A 14,555-nucleotide genomic window follows, 5' to 3' on the forward strand; every position below is an offset into this window, starting at 1 on the left:
AAATTTTAACAAAATATTAGAATAAAGTCGCCGATATTGGCATAGCCCTCCTAAAGCGACATCCTTTTATTTTTCAAATACCAAACATTGCACTGTATTAATACTGATAAAACATTATCTTCGATAATATCTAAAGATAATTGAAAAAATAAATCTCATAATTCATACATACTCATAGTTTCTTTTCCTGTATAAAATCTGTTAAAAACAAATTTCTCAAAAGCAAAAATAAAATTTGCAAAATTTTCTCTTACAAAATATAGTTACATAATAGTACATATATTATTGATAATACTACAATAGATCATTTAATATATTTATAGCTTCTTAAAACTGTTTATCTTTCTTTTCTTTCATATTTTTCTTGTAATGTGAAACATAAAATCACTATACCAAGTAAAACGCACCTTTCCATGAGAACAGAATATACGAGATCTTCAACTACAATATTGGAAGATGTTTCATAAACTTTATCACTTTTTCTTAAAACCTTAAAGTAGAAAAAATAGCATCAAATGCGACAAATCCACATATACACTTAATAAGATATCTAAAAAACTGTATAAAGTAAAAAAGTTCAATTTTAGTCTTAATTTTCATAAACATTGTTAATATTTAAAAATATAATTTATTACTTAGAGTATATCAATTTATTTTATATTTGACTTCTTCCCTACAAAACCATATTTAAATTCTGCCTACCGCATCAGTTTTAAGGCTCAATTTCTCAGACAATCTTTTCAAATTATATTGCAAAAACATTAATTATTACAAAATACAAAACAATATTATAAAAATTGTTATATTATTTAATAGAGAATATTTTCTAATTTGTATTTATGTTTATTAAATTTTATTTTTAACTTTTGTTTAAAAAACATTATCTAAAAACAAAATAGTATGCTAGTATTGGTAAATTTCCTCTACATCTTTATTTCAATATTATCATAGTCATCACAGCTAAATATTGTTTAATAATGGTATTAAAAAATTCTTGAAGATATTGTTATTTTCTATTCAAGATTTTTTTTCCTCTCAATTCATGGACATTATTGAATAATGAAAGTATATTTTTCTTGATAAAATTACACAAAATTTCTACATGTGAGCAAATTATATTTATTTAATGCTGTCATTTTTATATTCGACATTTCAAAAATAAAAGCATTCTCTAAACAAGAATCTTTTTTTTTTGAATAGTAAATGTAAAATTTTTGTAAGAACCAAACAAGTCCAGATTAAAAAAAATTTTTTTAATGAATCCTCAAAATATTATTCAAAACCTATAACAATTTTCTCAACTTTTTCCTTCATTCATGTTCAAAGTTCATTAAAAAAAGAAAAGATATTTAATAAACAATCCTCTTCAAAATAACTATAAAATCGTCAACTACAGAATCATCTGTCTACTATATTGAAATAAATTTATTCAGATTTTGTTAAATACATTAAAAGAAAAAAAATAACTGTCTAATAAAATATTTGTCTGATGTCACAAACCCATATCCATATGTAAACATCCATAGGTGCCAAAAAAACATACGGACTGAGAATTAAATAACAGTTTGAAACTGATGAGTTTTTTGTTTCCTAAAAATTTAACTTTTTGGACTAATTTGATTTTCCAGGAAACCCTTCGTATATATTAAGACATGCATGAATGTACACATGTATCAAAAACAGAAATGTACATTTCTAGAATTTGAAAGTTCCACAAGCAATACATTCATATGCTTGATCATACTCACTTGGGAAGAAAATTCATTACAGCAATGCATATGTCTCTCAGGATCCAAATCGGTTATTTTTTCTAAAAAATACAAAAAAGTATGACTGTGATAAAATAAGATACTTCTTAATTTTATAAAAAAGTAAACACCAAAAAATTTTTTAATTTCTTTTCAGAAAAAAAATAACGACTAGAATAATGACAGCAGACTTCATTTTTGACAAATTACTTTCTTATTAAAACTCTTAATTATGAAAAAAAAAAAATCATTGATGTAGAAAACAATAAAGGTGACAATCATCTTACAAAAAAACCTGAAAAATACAACAAAAAAACCATTTTTTTTCCAAAATTTCCAAAAATTTCTCGAGCTAAACACACTAATTACACTTAATTTACTAACTTACAAATCATAAAGGAATAGTCTTCATTACAGCATACATATAATTTCTTAGTCTTGCTGCATATGTAACAATAGTTAGTCACTAACAGATCAACTTTAACTCCAGCAAAACTCGCATGTATATCTCTCAAATGATTCTAGCATACCTAAAAAAAAAAAAAAAAATTAAGGAATTGCTGAATGCATCTCCTAAGGCTGTGTTCCAAAACTCACTGCCAGTACTAAAAAGCTATAGTATACATAATGTAAACTATAGATTTTCAGTACTTACAGTGAATTTCAAAACATAGCCTAAAACATATCTTTTCAATATTTTACATGTAGGCATTTTTACTTAATGTAAGCAACATTTAATGACAAAAAAATAGTAAATAAAAAATAAGTAATATAGATAAAATTTAACAAGTTTTATTCTGTTTATGTATGTTATTAGCATTTTAGAAAATTAAGTACATCTAATGTAAATTTTTAATCAATTTATATTGCTGACAATAATGTAATCAATTTTATTTTCAATTGTTATATTTTCATAAAAGAAAGCATAATATAAAATATTTTACATTCATTGTATATGTATTTATAATTGTAAAATTAAATCGATATTTTCATAAATTCTATCAAGCTCTGTTAAACTCATTTAACACGAATACACAAATTAATATGTTTGTAAAACTCAGCAATGATTTACGGAACTAAATATTTATAATAGCTTTACATGCTAATTTTGATATTTTCCCAACAATTAAAAAATTTTTTAAAGACCAAAATCAAATTTAGTAGTTTAAGTAGCTATAGAAAAAAACATACCGTTTTTACTTGCCATTTTGAGAGATAAAATTGGCCCATTTTACATATCATACTTTAATAAAATTTTGTTGAATTTTATGTTTATTTTGAAATATTTTAACCAGTAAATCAAAATTAAAAAATACATTAAATTCATAAACAAAATAAACAAAAATTCATTAGTTTCATAAGATGTGCCCAAGTAGAATAAGTTATGATAATGTTAAAATAACAAAAATAAATCTAGATTAATCAAAAAATGATTTTAACAATCATTTTGATAGCATTTTAATGTTACAACTTTTTGTTCTGTTTCTAGATACATTTTCAAATTTTTTGAATAAATGAGCAGAGCTTGATACTTTTGTTTCTGCACAATTAACAGACCAAATTATTACACTATAATATTTAAAAATAACAGTAATAAACTATTAAAAGCTTGATTAGAGAACTTTCTCTTTTGTTTTTTTCAAAATTGGAGAGATCATAATAGGTACTTATTAAAATAAAAATTATTAAATTAATTAGTAACTTAATATTATAATGCTATTCATCTGGTTATAGAACTGTGCTAAGACTGACAAATGAGGCATAGTTCAGGAATTTAAATATATATAAAAAATTACTTAGGAAATTATTATTTGTACACTAAGATCCACTTTGACCAGCATAAATTTCTTGATTTAAATTTGTTTTGAGTTGTTACAGCGAATGATGGATATAAGGCTATAATTGTTAGGAGCAAATAGAAATGTATATACAGTCATAGCCAGAAGTACATGCACCATATATTTTTAAAATAATTTTAACTAGAAGGATTCAAGCAATTAAAATATAAACTAGCCATTGTTTCAAAAACTTTACACTTGTAAATTCCATTAATAGGAAATAATACTGATAAAGAACTTCCAGGTAAATGTATATGTGAAAAAAATTGGATTTTTAGGTTCTTAGATTCTTGAGAACAAGGCTGCGTATGTGATGTTTTGTGTGCATACACCACATACACACACATACACAAATACAACACAAATTATATTCAAAGTTTATATATAAATCAAATGGCGAAATTAACCTACCATGAAAATGCTTGCTATAAGCAAGTTCTTATCGAGTTGCCTTAATTATCTTCTGAAAAATGATGCAAAGTAAACATGAATTATGCGAATTGCAACAAATGTTGAAACTATTATTATAACTCTTGATCAACAAACTTTTCCATTCCGCACGAAGTCAGTGAAAAATTAACCCTTCCTCACTTTCGTTCGACAAACTACGACAAACGATTAAGCCTAGTGCAGACTGCGCGCAGCAAGCGGCAAGCGTCAAGTAGCAGACTTCGTTGATTGGCTGTTACTTGCCCAAAATTCGACGTTCTCTTTCACCAATCTCGGTTATTGAAGGTCTACAATGCAGTCATTAAGGGAGGGTCCCACTTGCGCACAGCCCCAATTGGACACCACCAATTATAGCGGCCGATGCCTAGAGGGTATATTCCGAAAGTTCTATTTAGTGTCCCTAGAAGTAAGAGTCTGGCCAATGTTTGGTTCTGAAGGAAAATGGCGACGGTATATACACCCATGGAATTTAATTCTGTCCATAGGGAAACTTTCCAAACTAAGAAGTCGCTATCTTTCTACATACTTACAGTTTATGATTAACGTAACGACCAATAAAATCTAGTCGTTACATTAATCATTAACTGCGAGTATGTAGAAAGTGGTGACTTCTCAATTTAGGCCTAGTTTACACCGAGCACTTGATACGCGTACTAACTCGTAACTTTCTATTAATTTATCTTACTGTCGACAATGCGTATATACATAATACATATATTCAGGCTGCGGTCCACTTAGCGCTTCAAACGCTACAGAGCATTTGTAGCATTAATATGGCTGGTCCATTTGACGCTTCGGAACGCTCCCAATAGCTCTTATTACGTCATCAATACGTCATCGTTTTCGCTCTCGATTCGCTCTAACTGCCTCACCTCGGGAGATAGGTTAGCTGGAGCTAGAGTCCCTAGAAGTAGAGAGTCTGGACATCTGTTCCTAAAATGTCGGTGATGATTATGTCAGTGTATGTACGTGAGCTTTATGTGTGTGCATGTTTATCGTTGTGTGCACTTGAACGTGTTGTATGCTGTTATCGCATTGGCTAAAGAGGGATTAAACAGGGATCCGTATTGGTGCTGCCATTTTAGGTGCACAATCACGTGTATCCAATCACGTGGAACCCCGAGATGTCCAGACTCTCTACTTCTAGAGACTCTAGCTGGAGCGTTTCAATATTTGGCGGGAAATTACGACTTGAGCCGCATTTCGATTTGCGCTCAAACCGCTGTTGGCTTCATCAATAGTTTGTTTGGGGCCGTATTTGTGTTCATACGTGTTTAAACATGATATATCAATTGACAATAAAAAGGAATTATTATCATTAACTCTCTTTGTTTCTGCTACGCGAGAAAAAATTAATTAAAATTATGACTTTACCTGAAATAACTCTTGAATTCCATAGCAGTGAGAGATGGGATAATACGTTCTACATAACCTTCAATTTTAGGCGTTCTTCATTTTCTTCGATTCATAACTCATTAAGCAAAATTCTATTTCTTCTTCCTCATCATCATATATATAAGATATTATATCGTTGAATGTATTATAAACATTTACTAAAATCGGAATTGATTCCATTATTAAATTTGCCGTTTGTTTTCTGTTCCTGAACTCTCTAAATAAGTGTACACTTAAAATGAAATAGATAGATGTTTTAAAGTTAGCGAAAGCAAGAAGGAACGTTCCAGTGCAGTCTAGTGCAGGAATAGAAAACAAGCCTTTGGATAAATCGCGGCTAGTTGATTCAAGTGCTACAACTGCTACAAACTGGTCCACTTGTGTAGTGATTGTAATATTGGTAACACTAGTGGACCGATCATAGCGTAGCGTTTAGAGCGTAGCATTCAGAGCGTTCAGAAGTACTAAATGGACCGCAGCCTTAATTATCTTGATTCATATTGTACCAATTTAATATACTATTTTTTTAATTTATTGCCGAAATTAAGACAATGTAATAGAAAATTACTAGTTAGCACGCGTATCAAGTGCTCGGTGTAAACAAGGCCTTGGAAAATTTCCCCATGGACAGAATCAAATTCCGTGGGTGTATGTAGCTGAGTGGGGAGATATCTCTTTCGCATTGTGTCTATTGAGGGATCTTTTGTTCTCTGTCTCTTTCTATTAGCTCACGCATTCGTGGCTGGTAGAGTCCTATATAAAGAGAGAAGCGACATCGAACCCCCACCACAACCTTCAGTATCCAATTGAGTCCTCCACCGCCATTTTGGGACCGCTTAACGTCATCAAACACCATTCGTATCATTCAGACACGCAGTCGCACGCCAACGGCAACATGAACGCGCTTCTATACATGCTGTTAGTGCTTGCACATTTCTGATAATTACTGCCAGTACTGAAAATCTATAGTATACGTAACATGAACTATAGATTTATCCACGTGTTCAAGAAATTATATGGTACGACGCCATAGACAGCGTTTGTGGCGTCCTCGCTGGACCACCCTAGGCCAAATGAAACTATTAAGCAATATCTGTCGGTAAAATGGTTGATAAATCTCGCATGGTACATACTGGTTCATGCTTTGTTTTCGTTACATGTGCAACCATGTGCAACGCAGAACGTGCGCGGATTTATATTTCAATATATTTCAAAAGTATTCAGCAGTGTTCAGCAGTGTTCAGCAGTGTTCAACAGTGTTCAGATTTTGTCCGGAAAGAAGAGAAAGAAGTAGTTCAGAGGCCTACCCGTACAACCTATTGATAAGGTAAGTGAATTTTATTATATAACCTAAAATAACGTAAAAGAAAAAAAAACCAAACCAATAACAATTGAGTTTAATAACAACTATTTATAAATATGAGAACTTGTTATTTGACTATTTAGAAATATGAGAAATTGTTGCGTCTCTGGATGTTCTTCGGGCTACAAAGCTCCTCGTCATGAGTTAGAATAGCCGATCGGAGAAGGATAGCACCGGTACGTCAGTCCACGATGGACCGCCTCTCCGCTTCTGGTCTGACTGGTTGTCACTGGTCGTAAAAGGAGGTTTGTGAAGATTTTCCTCTACCTTCGTAAAAAAAAAAAAAAACAAAGTTTATGTTTGAAAGATCAATTTTTGCTCATTACCAATAAGACATTTGATTACCTTGCAGTTCAATTTTAGCCAACTACAAACATCTTTTATTGCAGCGTTAATTCCATGAGCGGTATTCTATCAGGGGCTATTAATTTCTGTCAACTCGAAGAATGTATTAATAAATGGACCTTGGAGTTGAAAGAGCAAGAATAAGTACTTGTGAATCAAGCGACACAAGTTAATGCTTGGGACAAATGGGGACAAAATAGTAATGCTGAATCAAGAAGTTGAAAGAGTGAAAATCGAGTCGCAGCAATTGGATTATGTTGTAAGTTATATTTGTACATTTCCAATTATGTAAACATGTTTATACAATAGTAACATAAATAACTTTAATAACTAAATTTTTATTTTATTATGTTAATTATTTACTAAATCAATTATTAAACTTTCATTAAATTCAAATAATTGTATCATTCACAGGTTGGACAACAGAAAGAGTTGCAAGAATGTTTAGTACCATTAGAAAAGGAGCTAGCATTATTAAGAAACAATAGCATCAAGAAAAAAGTAGCATTGGAAGAAAACATCACAAAAATTAGTGCCATCCTTCACATGATTTTCTTCATAATCTCAGCGTGGGAATACAACGCCCTGATCCCGAGCAACCGGGTATGCCATTAAGGATGTTCTGGCGCGCGCACACACACACACACACACACACACACACACATATATATGTAAAATACATATGTGTTTATCGCATAAACTAGGATTATTGCAATATTAATAAGTTAACTACTTTTTTTCTTACGCATACAATAGAATCAATTTTGTTAAAATCCTTTTTTTTAAAAAACAGCACCATTTTCATAATTTATAATTTTTTCCATTTATCCTAGTTTGCGATAAGCAGACATATCATGTATGTTACATATATGTAAAAGTAGAATACTTTCTACGTAAGCAATAAATTCAATTAGTAATGAAATAAATTAGCAATAAATCAATAAGCAATACGCAATAAATCAATTTACAATACAACTTGAACCAGAATTCTAGTCGCAGCTAGATCTTCGTGCTTGTATTATTTGTGTGATTTTATACTTTCCTCAAATTCAATAAACTGTGCGCCGAATTGTTTTTTCAGTCATAACACAGCCCTACATTGAACAAGATTGAGTAATATCACGTATTATTAAAATTGAAATTAATATTAACCCCCCCTCCCTGAAAAAACTGCAAAGAATTTATTGTACAAAATATCACCTCAGCCAGGGTTCAATGTAAGGCTCTATTATGACTAAAAAACAATTCGGCGAACAGTTTATTGAATTTCAGGAAAGTGTATAAAATCACATAAATAAAACCACAAGCACAAAGATTTAGCTGCGATTAGAATTCTTGTTCAAGTTGTATTGTAAATTGATTTATTGCGTATTGTTTATTGATTTATTGTTAATTTATTTCATTGTTAATTGAATTTATTGCTTTGTTTATATTTCGATATGTTTAATCTATAATGTATGATTAAGTAAATATACATAACACATGTTGTATTTTACATTTATGCAAAATAAAATATGACAATTTTATTTTTACCAGTATTTCCTTCGTAATGTTTTCTTTTTTCCCTAATTATTATTATATTAATATTAACTATTACCGACAGATACCTAAATATTACCGACAGATATTGCTTAGTAGCAAGTAGTTCCATTTTACTTGAGGTGGTCCAGCGAGGACGCCACTAACGCTGGCTTCATCGAAATACACGGGAGATTGGAAGCCCTGATTTAACATGAATGAACGTCGACGAAATATGGCTCGGTTGGCCGTGTACCAGTAAGCGTGTTTGTAATAGAGTGAAAAAGCGCGGTCAGGATTGCTGATGCAATCCTCTTTATTTTTTGTGCAAGCATATCTCGTATTCCTATTTAAGTCTTTTTGTTTCCTATATAACTACTGAAAGCAAGATAAAAATACCTTGGTTACTATGGTCAAATCGTCCCCGCCACGTTGACACTGGGGACGGGTACCATTATTGGGACCGCTTAACGTCATCAAACACCATTCGTATCATTCAGACACGCAGTCGCACGCCAACGGCAACATGAACGCGCTTCTATACATGCTGTTAGTGCTTGCACATTTCTTATATAGCCTATATTTGGCGATTCGCAGCACGTGCATTGTGGTGTACCGGTGGTTCACAGAGTCCTGGTACAGAACGGCGGAATTCGACGTGCTCGTCCACACGCTCGCGAAAACGAGCAAGACACCTAGGCACCTGGTGATCGTACTCGGACTGTACGACGAGTCCGTCCTGGATTGTGTGCGTATAATTGGATGGTGCATTACACTTGATATACCTTACATCAGCTTCTTCGATCGTGACGGTAAAAAACCGATTTGATGTTGATATTGATATTATATATCTGTATGTAAAAACAGAAATTTGCGCTGAAATGGAAAAAAAAAATAAAACCAATCGTTTTATATGTATTTATGCATTTACATTAAGGAAGTTCAAAGTGTTATTTGTCATACAAATTTATTGTGTGCTTGTTTATCATGTAAAAAATGACAATCACGAAATGTTATATCACATTTCGACTTTTCATCGGATGCAATATCTTGGAGCACATGTACACCCAATAGGTCTGTTCGAGTTGCTTGAAATCCCTAAAAATTTTTGCACTTGAGATGAGATAAATATATATTCGATCGTAAAAAAGAGAGAGACGACAAAGAAATTAATTCAAAAAGGGCAGCAACACGAACAGGCCTATTGACTGATTCTGTCCATGGGAAAATTTTCCAAACTGAGAAGTCACCACTTTCTACATACTCGTAGTTCATTATTAATGAAACGACTAGAGCTTATTGGTCGTTACGTTAATCATGAACTGTATGTAGAAAGATAGCGACTTCTCAGTTTGGAAATTTTCCCCACGGACAGAATCAAAGTCCTTGGGTGTACTTTGAAATTGTAAATTTTTAAATGCATTATTTCATATCCCTGCAAACGTAAAGATTAAAATCAGATCATTAAGGTGATTAAGGGATCAGATTATGTGTGATTTCACATGACTCTCAAATTGACCATATGATAAGCAACTATTTGTATTACAAAATTTTAGTGGTTAGTCACTGAATAATTCTATGACAAAAATCATCACTCGATCATATTTTGTTTGTTACTTAAACAGTCGGTTCGAATAGTTTTTGAAGGCTACTTTCTTTTCAGTGGAAACAATTGACACAAGCATCATTCTATTCTCTTTTGATATTCAATGAGTAACAAAAATAGAACAATGCTCGTTTGTCAACTGTGTTCACTAAATGGAAAGCAGTTGAAATTAATTAATTGTACCTAAAGTGCAATTTGATGGCATACTGAAGCCATTGAAAGGACAAGAAGGATGATGATTTTTATCATAGTATTATCACAGTGGCAATTACTGTTATGAAAAGCAAAAAAACAATAAATTTAAGCAACATATTTTATGTTGTTTGTTTACAGTGCAAAACTTATATAAACGTTGATGTTTGTAGTTGAAACTGTTTAAACTTTCAGCTATTGAAATAAGAGCGATAAATCTGTTACTCCAATTGCTTTTGTTTTAACAGCACAGTAAAGTGTACTTTAAAACATCTTGAAAACATTTTTTTGTTTTTTGTTTTTTCTTCAAAGACTTTGTTTAACTCTATAGCATAAAATGGGACTTTTAAAATTGAGAAAAATTGAGAATTATATTGATCTTCAAAAACGATGGGACATGGTACATTTTGTTGTACATTGCACTTTGAAAACGGTTCAAACTAGAGAAAATTGATATGTAATTACACAATTTTGTTTGAGTGAAGAATGTGAATAAATACATTTTGTTACATTTGTGCAATAATGATCACATTAAACTTTTACGTAACTTATTTCTTATTGTTTAGTTATTTTATATTGAATTCATTGAATCAATTTTAAATTTTGCTTTTTTGCAAAGATACTTTTAAGACATCCTATAATTCGATTTTGTGTTATAATGTTTCATGCCCTTTCCGAGTCATGCAAAATTATTCAATAGCATAGCATCTTAATATGGCTACTTTACTTAAGCGTGCTTGATATAGTATTTTAACTTTAGATAAAGTATATGCGAGTAACGTACGTGAACGGACCTGTTCGAACGTCTTTTGTTCAGTTTCTTTTTTATATGAGATTACTCACAAAAAAGTTTCATTCACACACAATGATAGTTCCACAGACCCCAACATAACTTTGCTGCCGTGCCGTGCCGTACCGTTCGAATTCTAGTTGACCAATAAAGTTGATCAACCATATCAATTGAAAAAAAGAGATTTCAAACTTTTTTACCCTTTTGGTTCGAACCTCCTGTCTCATTCCCTCACACAGCAAGCGTTCAAAACTTCATAGGGGGTCTCTCAAGCCCTCTAGTGTATTTAAGGGTTAGACATTAATACATTACATGTATTAATAATATTTTTGTACAATCAAATAATAATTTAAGTTGGTTATACTAATTTTGAGTACAGTTATATGTGTAGTTTAATAGTTATATAGTTATGTTACATTTGAAGTAATAAACATGAATTATATTTTATAAAGTGAAATGAGAAACATAGTTTATACATATTATAAAGAAAAATTTAGTAAATAATTGCAAACAGAAAATTTACAAAAATATATAATTCGCCCTATCTTTCAATTAAGAAATATGAACAATTATTGTGCGAATTTAAATTTTTTCGATTTACATTATTTTTCTAGGTTTCTTGAAGAAGAATGAAGTTAATCTTAAAGAGGAATTTGCGAGGAAACGGCCTGATCTAGTAGAGCATATTATTTGGAATTCACACGCAAAAGCACCTAGTCAAAATAGAACAATTGGTAGAGTATACATTTTCCGTTTCTCCATATGCTACTTATTTTCAAGAATAATTGAAGGCCTTCAAGTTTAACAATGCTAATATGTGCATTCTCTAATCATGTGCGCAATTGTAACATATAAGACGTACTGCTGACGTAATGTTAATTGTATAATTATATTTGCAGATAAGATAATTATTATTGAAATAATTATAATTTTCTGATCTTTTCGCAATTCATGATATTTTTATGAAAAGTTTCGGAGCCCTTCAACTTTCGAGAAACTTCCTCTTTATCGAGTGAGATGACTTTCAATCAAGAGGCGCGGTCGCGTCTCGTGCCAATTTAAAGAAAAGATAAAAAACGCAAAGCGAGAATGACCCGCGCCTCTTTTACGCGAGTCAGCGATTTCAAGCATTAACGAGTTATCAGATCTCGTAACGGCTGATCCGATCAAGGTCTGAGTAGTCTCAATCGATAGCTTGGTAACGAATTGCATTAAAATTACAAGGATAGGAATAACATATGTTATCTCGAAATTGGAAGTTATCCGATGCGGCTGCGAAAGATTGCGGAATTTATTTTATGAATATGGCTCACTAATAAAGATTTCAGTATTTATTTTATGCATCACTGATAAAGATATCAGAATATATAGATTAAGAGAGTAGCCAAAACGCTTTAATTTACGCTGACTGATATAATATGTGTTAAAGATCTTACATTTCCTCTAACTTTTTTTCCAAGATATTAATCCTATTTTTCGAATAACTCAGTAATATTATAAGTTTAATTTTATAACATTAAAAGTTTTATTGTCTTTTTCAATATAAAACATATTTGAGATAATAAATTTATTTTGATAGCTGACCCAACTATCGTAACATCTTATTATTGAATCGATACTTTGTTGAAAACATTAATTATGCATATGTAATGTACAAATATGTTTCCTATAGAAATAATTTCTTAATAAAAATATCACTGTGTATTTATATGACCTCAATGTCAAGAGGTACCCTTGTGCCTTCACCCCTTGACATGTCACCATGCCTGAGCGCGCGAAATGTCACCTCTGTGATTCGTAAACTTTAATCGTGAATAATTTGAAAACCATTATACCCTCGACACTTTCGTATCAGGATTTTTATCTTGGAATCCAAAGAATCCGCTCTTAAGAGGAAATATGATTTTTTTGGGACACCCTGAGAAAAAATTTTTTATATATAATTCTATATAATAATATATCAAATATATCCATATAAATATATATGTGTATATAATGTTTAATGAAGTACAGTACCGATCAAAAGTATAGTATCTTTAGTTGTTTTTTTTTACAATAACTTTATTTAAAATGCATAGTTTATTAAATTAAAACGTATTTTGTTAGTGAGTTGTCATCACACATTAAGTCTAAGGTGCATCTGCTACCATGTATGTGCTGCAAAATTTTGAAGACATTTAATTTACTTTGACGATACGTACGACAAACTTAAAGGTGATATACTTTTGACTGGTACTGTATATATAATATAATTTATAATATACATGTTATATAATTTTTCATTATATATAATTGTATAATATACTGATAATATATATTTTAAATATTATATATATTTCGTTTTATATTAAATATTTATACAAGGACATATATTTGATATACAAATATATATAACTATATATGAACATTTTTTTTCCAATCAGTAAGAAATTACGAGCGCTGCCATTTTGATAAATCACTCAAGTCCATTCCGCTTGCTGACACACATAAACGTGCATAAGCAAGTGGAATGGGTAATAGCAGCGTGAATGGCGCGAGTGTTACGAGCGCCAAGTGAAACGCATCTTTAAAAGGTCTATGCCAATATTGGCAGCTTTCCTCTAATGTAGATTTTTTATATTTTACGCGTAAACTGTCATGTTAATGTTACGCTTGTGTCGTTTATGGAATTTACTGCGCTACTGGCTTTGTGAACGTTTGCGTTTACAATGTTAATAACGTCTCCTTAAACGCATTCTTAATTAAAAGTCTAAGCAATAATGCCTCTCAAGAAAGTCATTACTTGCGATCACATATTTCAATTACAGGAAGCAAGTCGAAAATAAATGTATCGTTACTGTCAAACGTAGACAGCAAAGGAAAAATAGTGACGTTGGCGCAGTCGCTGGGAAAAGCCATATCTTCGGGGGACCTCGACCCAAAAGAAATTACGGATGAACTAATCACTGAAAAATTACAAATAAAAGAGATGCCCGATCCCGATCTCGCTTTAATATATGGTTATACTTATTCTACACATGGTATTCTACCATGGCACACGAGAACAACAGAATTTTTGTGAGTTTGTAAAAAATTATCAAATATCTATCAACATCTTTCAAATAATTTTAGTTTTTAAACTCTAACGATTTAATCTCTCTTTCCAGAATGCTGCCGATGTACGTTAATGTCTCGGTGAAAGATTTCATATATTTATTAGAGAGGTATAACAAATGTATACAACGGTATGGTAAATAGTATGTAATTATCCTTATTTGTATAAGAGAGATATTGCGTTTGGATAAGAAGAAATAAATTATTAAAAAACTGA

General features: G+C 31.1%; 3 protein-coding genes and 1 long non-coding RNA gene across 10 annotated transcripts in view; 2 read left to right on the forward strand and 2 right to left on the reverse strand.

Moving 5' to 3' along the window:
* LOC105193767 (transcriptional regulator ATRX) overlaps window positions 1-4,284 on the reverse strand; it is a 37,774-nt gene extending 33,490 nt beyond the window's left edge. The window contains exons 1-4 of one of the 5 annotated variants that reach the window (XM_039457337.1): window positions 4,133-4,282; window positions 3,998-4,049; window positions 2,137-2,278; window positions 1,749-1,810 (exon numbers count right to left, since the gene is read on the reverse strand). In XM_039457337.1, coding sequence (XP_039313271.1) covers window positions 1,749-1,765 — 17 coding nt within the window. In that variant the 5' untranslated portion in view covers window positions 1,766-1,810; window positions 2,137-2,278; window positions 3,998-4,049; window positions 4,133-4,282. Of the gene's footprint in view, window positions 1-1,748; window positions 1,811-2,136; window positions 2,279-3,997 lie in introns of all 5 variants that reach the window. The other 4 variants (XM_039457349.1, XM_039457343.1, XM_039457340.1 and 1 more) reach the window with 4 other exon arrangements.
* Window positions 4,285-6,093: 1,809 nt separating this feature from the next.
* Window positions 6,094-14,555, forward strand: LOC105196431 (dehydrodolichyl diphosphate synthase complex subunit Nus1). Of its 3 annotated transcripts, none has more exons than XM_039457609.1 (5): window positions 6,094-6,363; window positions 9,221-9,469; window positions 11,860-11,979; window positions 14,053-14,302; window positions 14,392-14,555. In XM_039457609.1, the coding sequence occupies exons 1-5, from the start codon at window positions 6,327-6,329 to the stop codon at window positions 14,480-14,482; spliced, it is 747 nt and encodes a 248-aa protein (XP_039313543.1). In that variant the 5' UTR covers window positions 6,094-6,326; the 3' UTR covers window positions 14,483-14,555. The 3 variants fall into 3 exon arrangements, with proteins under 3 accessions (XP_039313543.1, XP_039313540.1, XP_039313538.1); XM_039457606.1 differs by having other exon boundaries at window positions 6,095-6,344; window positions 9,202-9,469; XM_039457604.1 differs by lacking the exon at window positions 6,094-6,363 and having other exon boundaries at window positions 9,137-9,469.
* LOC120359596 (nuclear pore glycoprotein p62-like) lies at window positions 6,474-8,677 on the forward strand. The gene is made up of 4 exons (XM_039457611.1): window positions 6,474-6,758; window positions 6,878-7,039; window positions 7,184-7,398; window positions 7,554-8,677. Exons 3-4 carry the CDS (start codon window positions 7,312-7,314, stop codon window positions 7,752-7,754), a joined length of 288 nt encoding a protein of 95 aa, XP_039313545.1. The 5' UTR covers window positions 6,474-6,758; window positions 6,878-7,039; window positions 7,184-7,311; the 3' UTR covers window positions 7,755-8,677.
* On the reverse strand, window positions 6,568-7,228 carry LOC120359598. Its single transcript, XR_005576371.1, has 2 exons — window positions 7,140-7,228; window positions 6,568-7,061 (listed from the first exon to the last, which is right to left on the reverse strand). It is a non-coding gene; the product is annotated as an uncharacterized LOC120359598 (long non-coding RNA).

Source organism: Solenopsis invicta, chromosome 2, assembly GCF_016802725.1.
Source record: "Solenopsis invicta isolate M01_SB chromosome 2, UNIL_Sinv_3.0, whole genome shotgun sequence".
In the NCBI taxonomy this organism is placed as follows: domain Eukaryota; kingdom Metazoa; phylum Arthropoda; class Insecta; order Hymenoptera; family Formicidae; genus Solenopsis; species Solenopsis invicta.

Bases quoted from the DNA above. Each gene is read 5' to 3' on its own strand.
- LOC105196431 (XM_039457609.1), top strand. From the start codon at position 6,327: ATGAACGCGCTTCTATACATGCTGTTAGTGCTTGCAC. The intron at 6,364-9,220 runs ATTTCTGATAAT...TAGTGCTTGCAC, and splicing joins CATGCTGTTAGTGCTTGCAC to ATTTCTTATATAGCCTATAT. The intron at 9,470-11,859 runs GTAAAAAACCGA...TTATTTTTCTAG, and splicing joins CAGCTTCTTCGATCGTGACG to GTTTCTTGAAGAAGAATGAA.
- LOC120359596 (XM_039457611.1), top strand. From the start codon at position 7,312: ATGCTTGGGACAAATGGGGACAAAATAGTAATGCTGAATCAAGAAGTT. The intron at 7,399-7,553 runs GTAAGTTATATT...TATCATTCACAG, and splicing joins CGCAGCAATTGGATTATGTT to GTTGGACAACAGAAAGAGTT.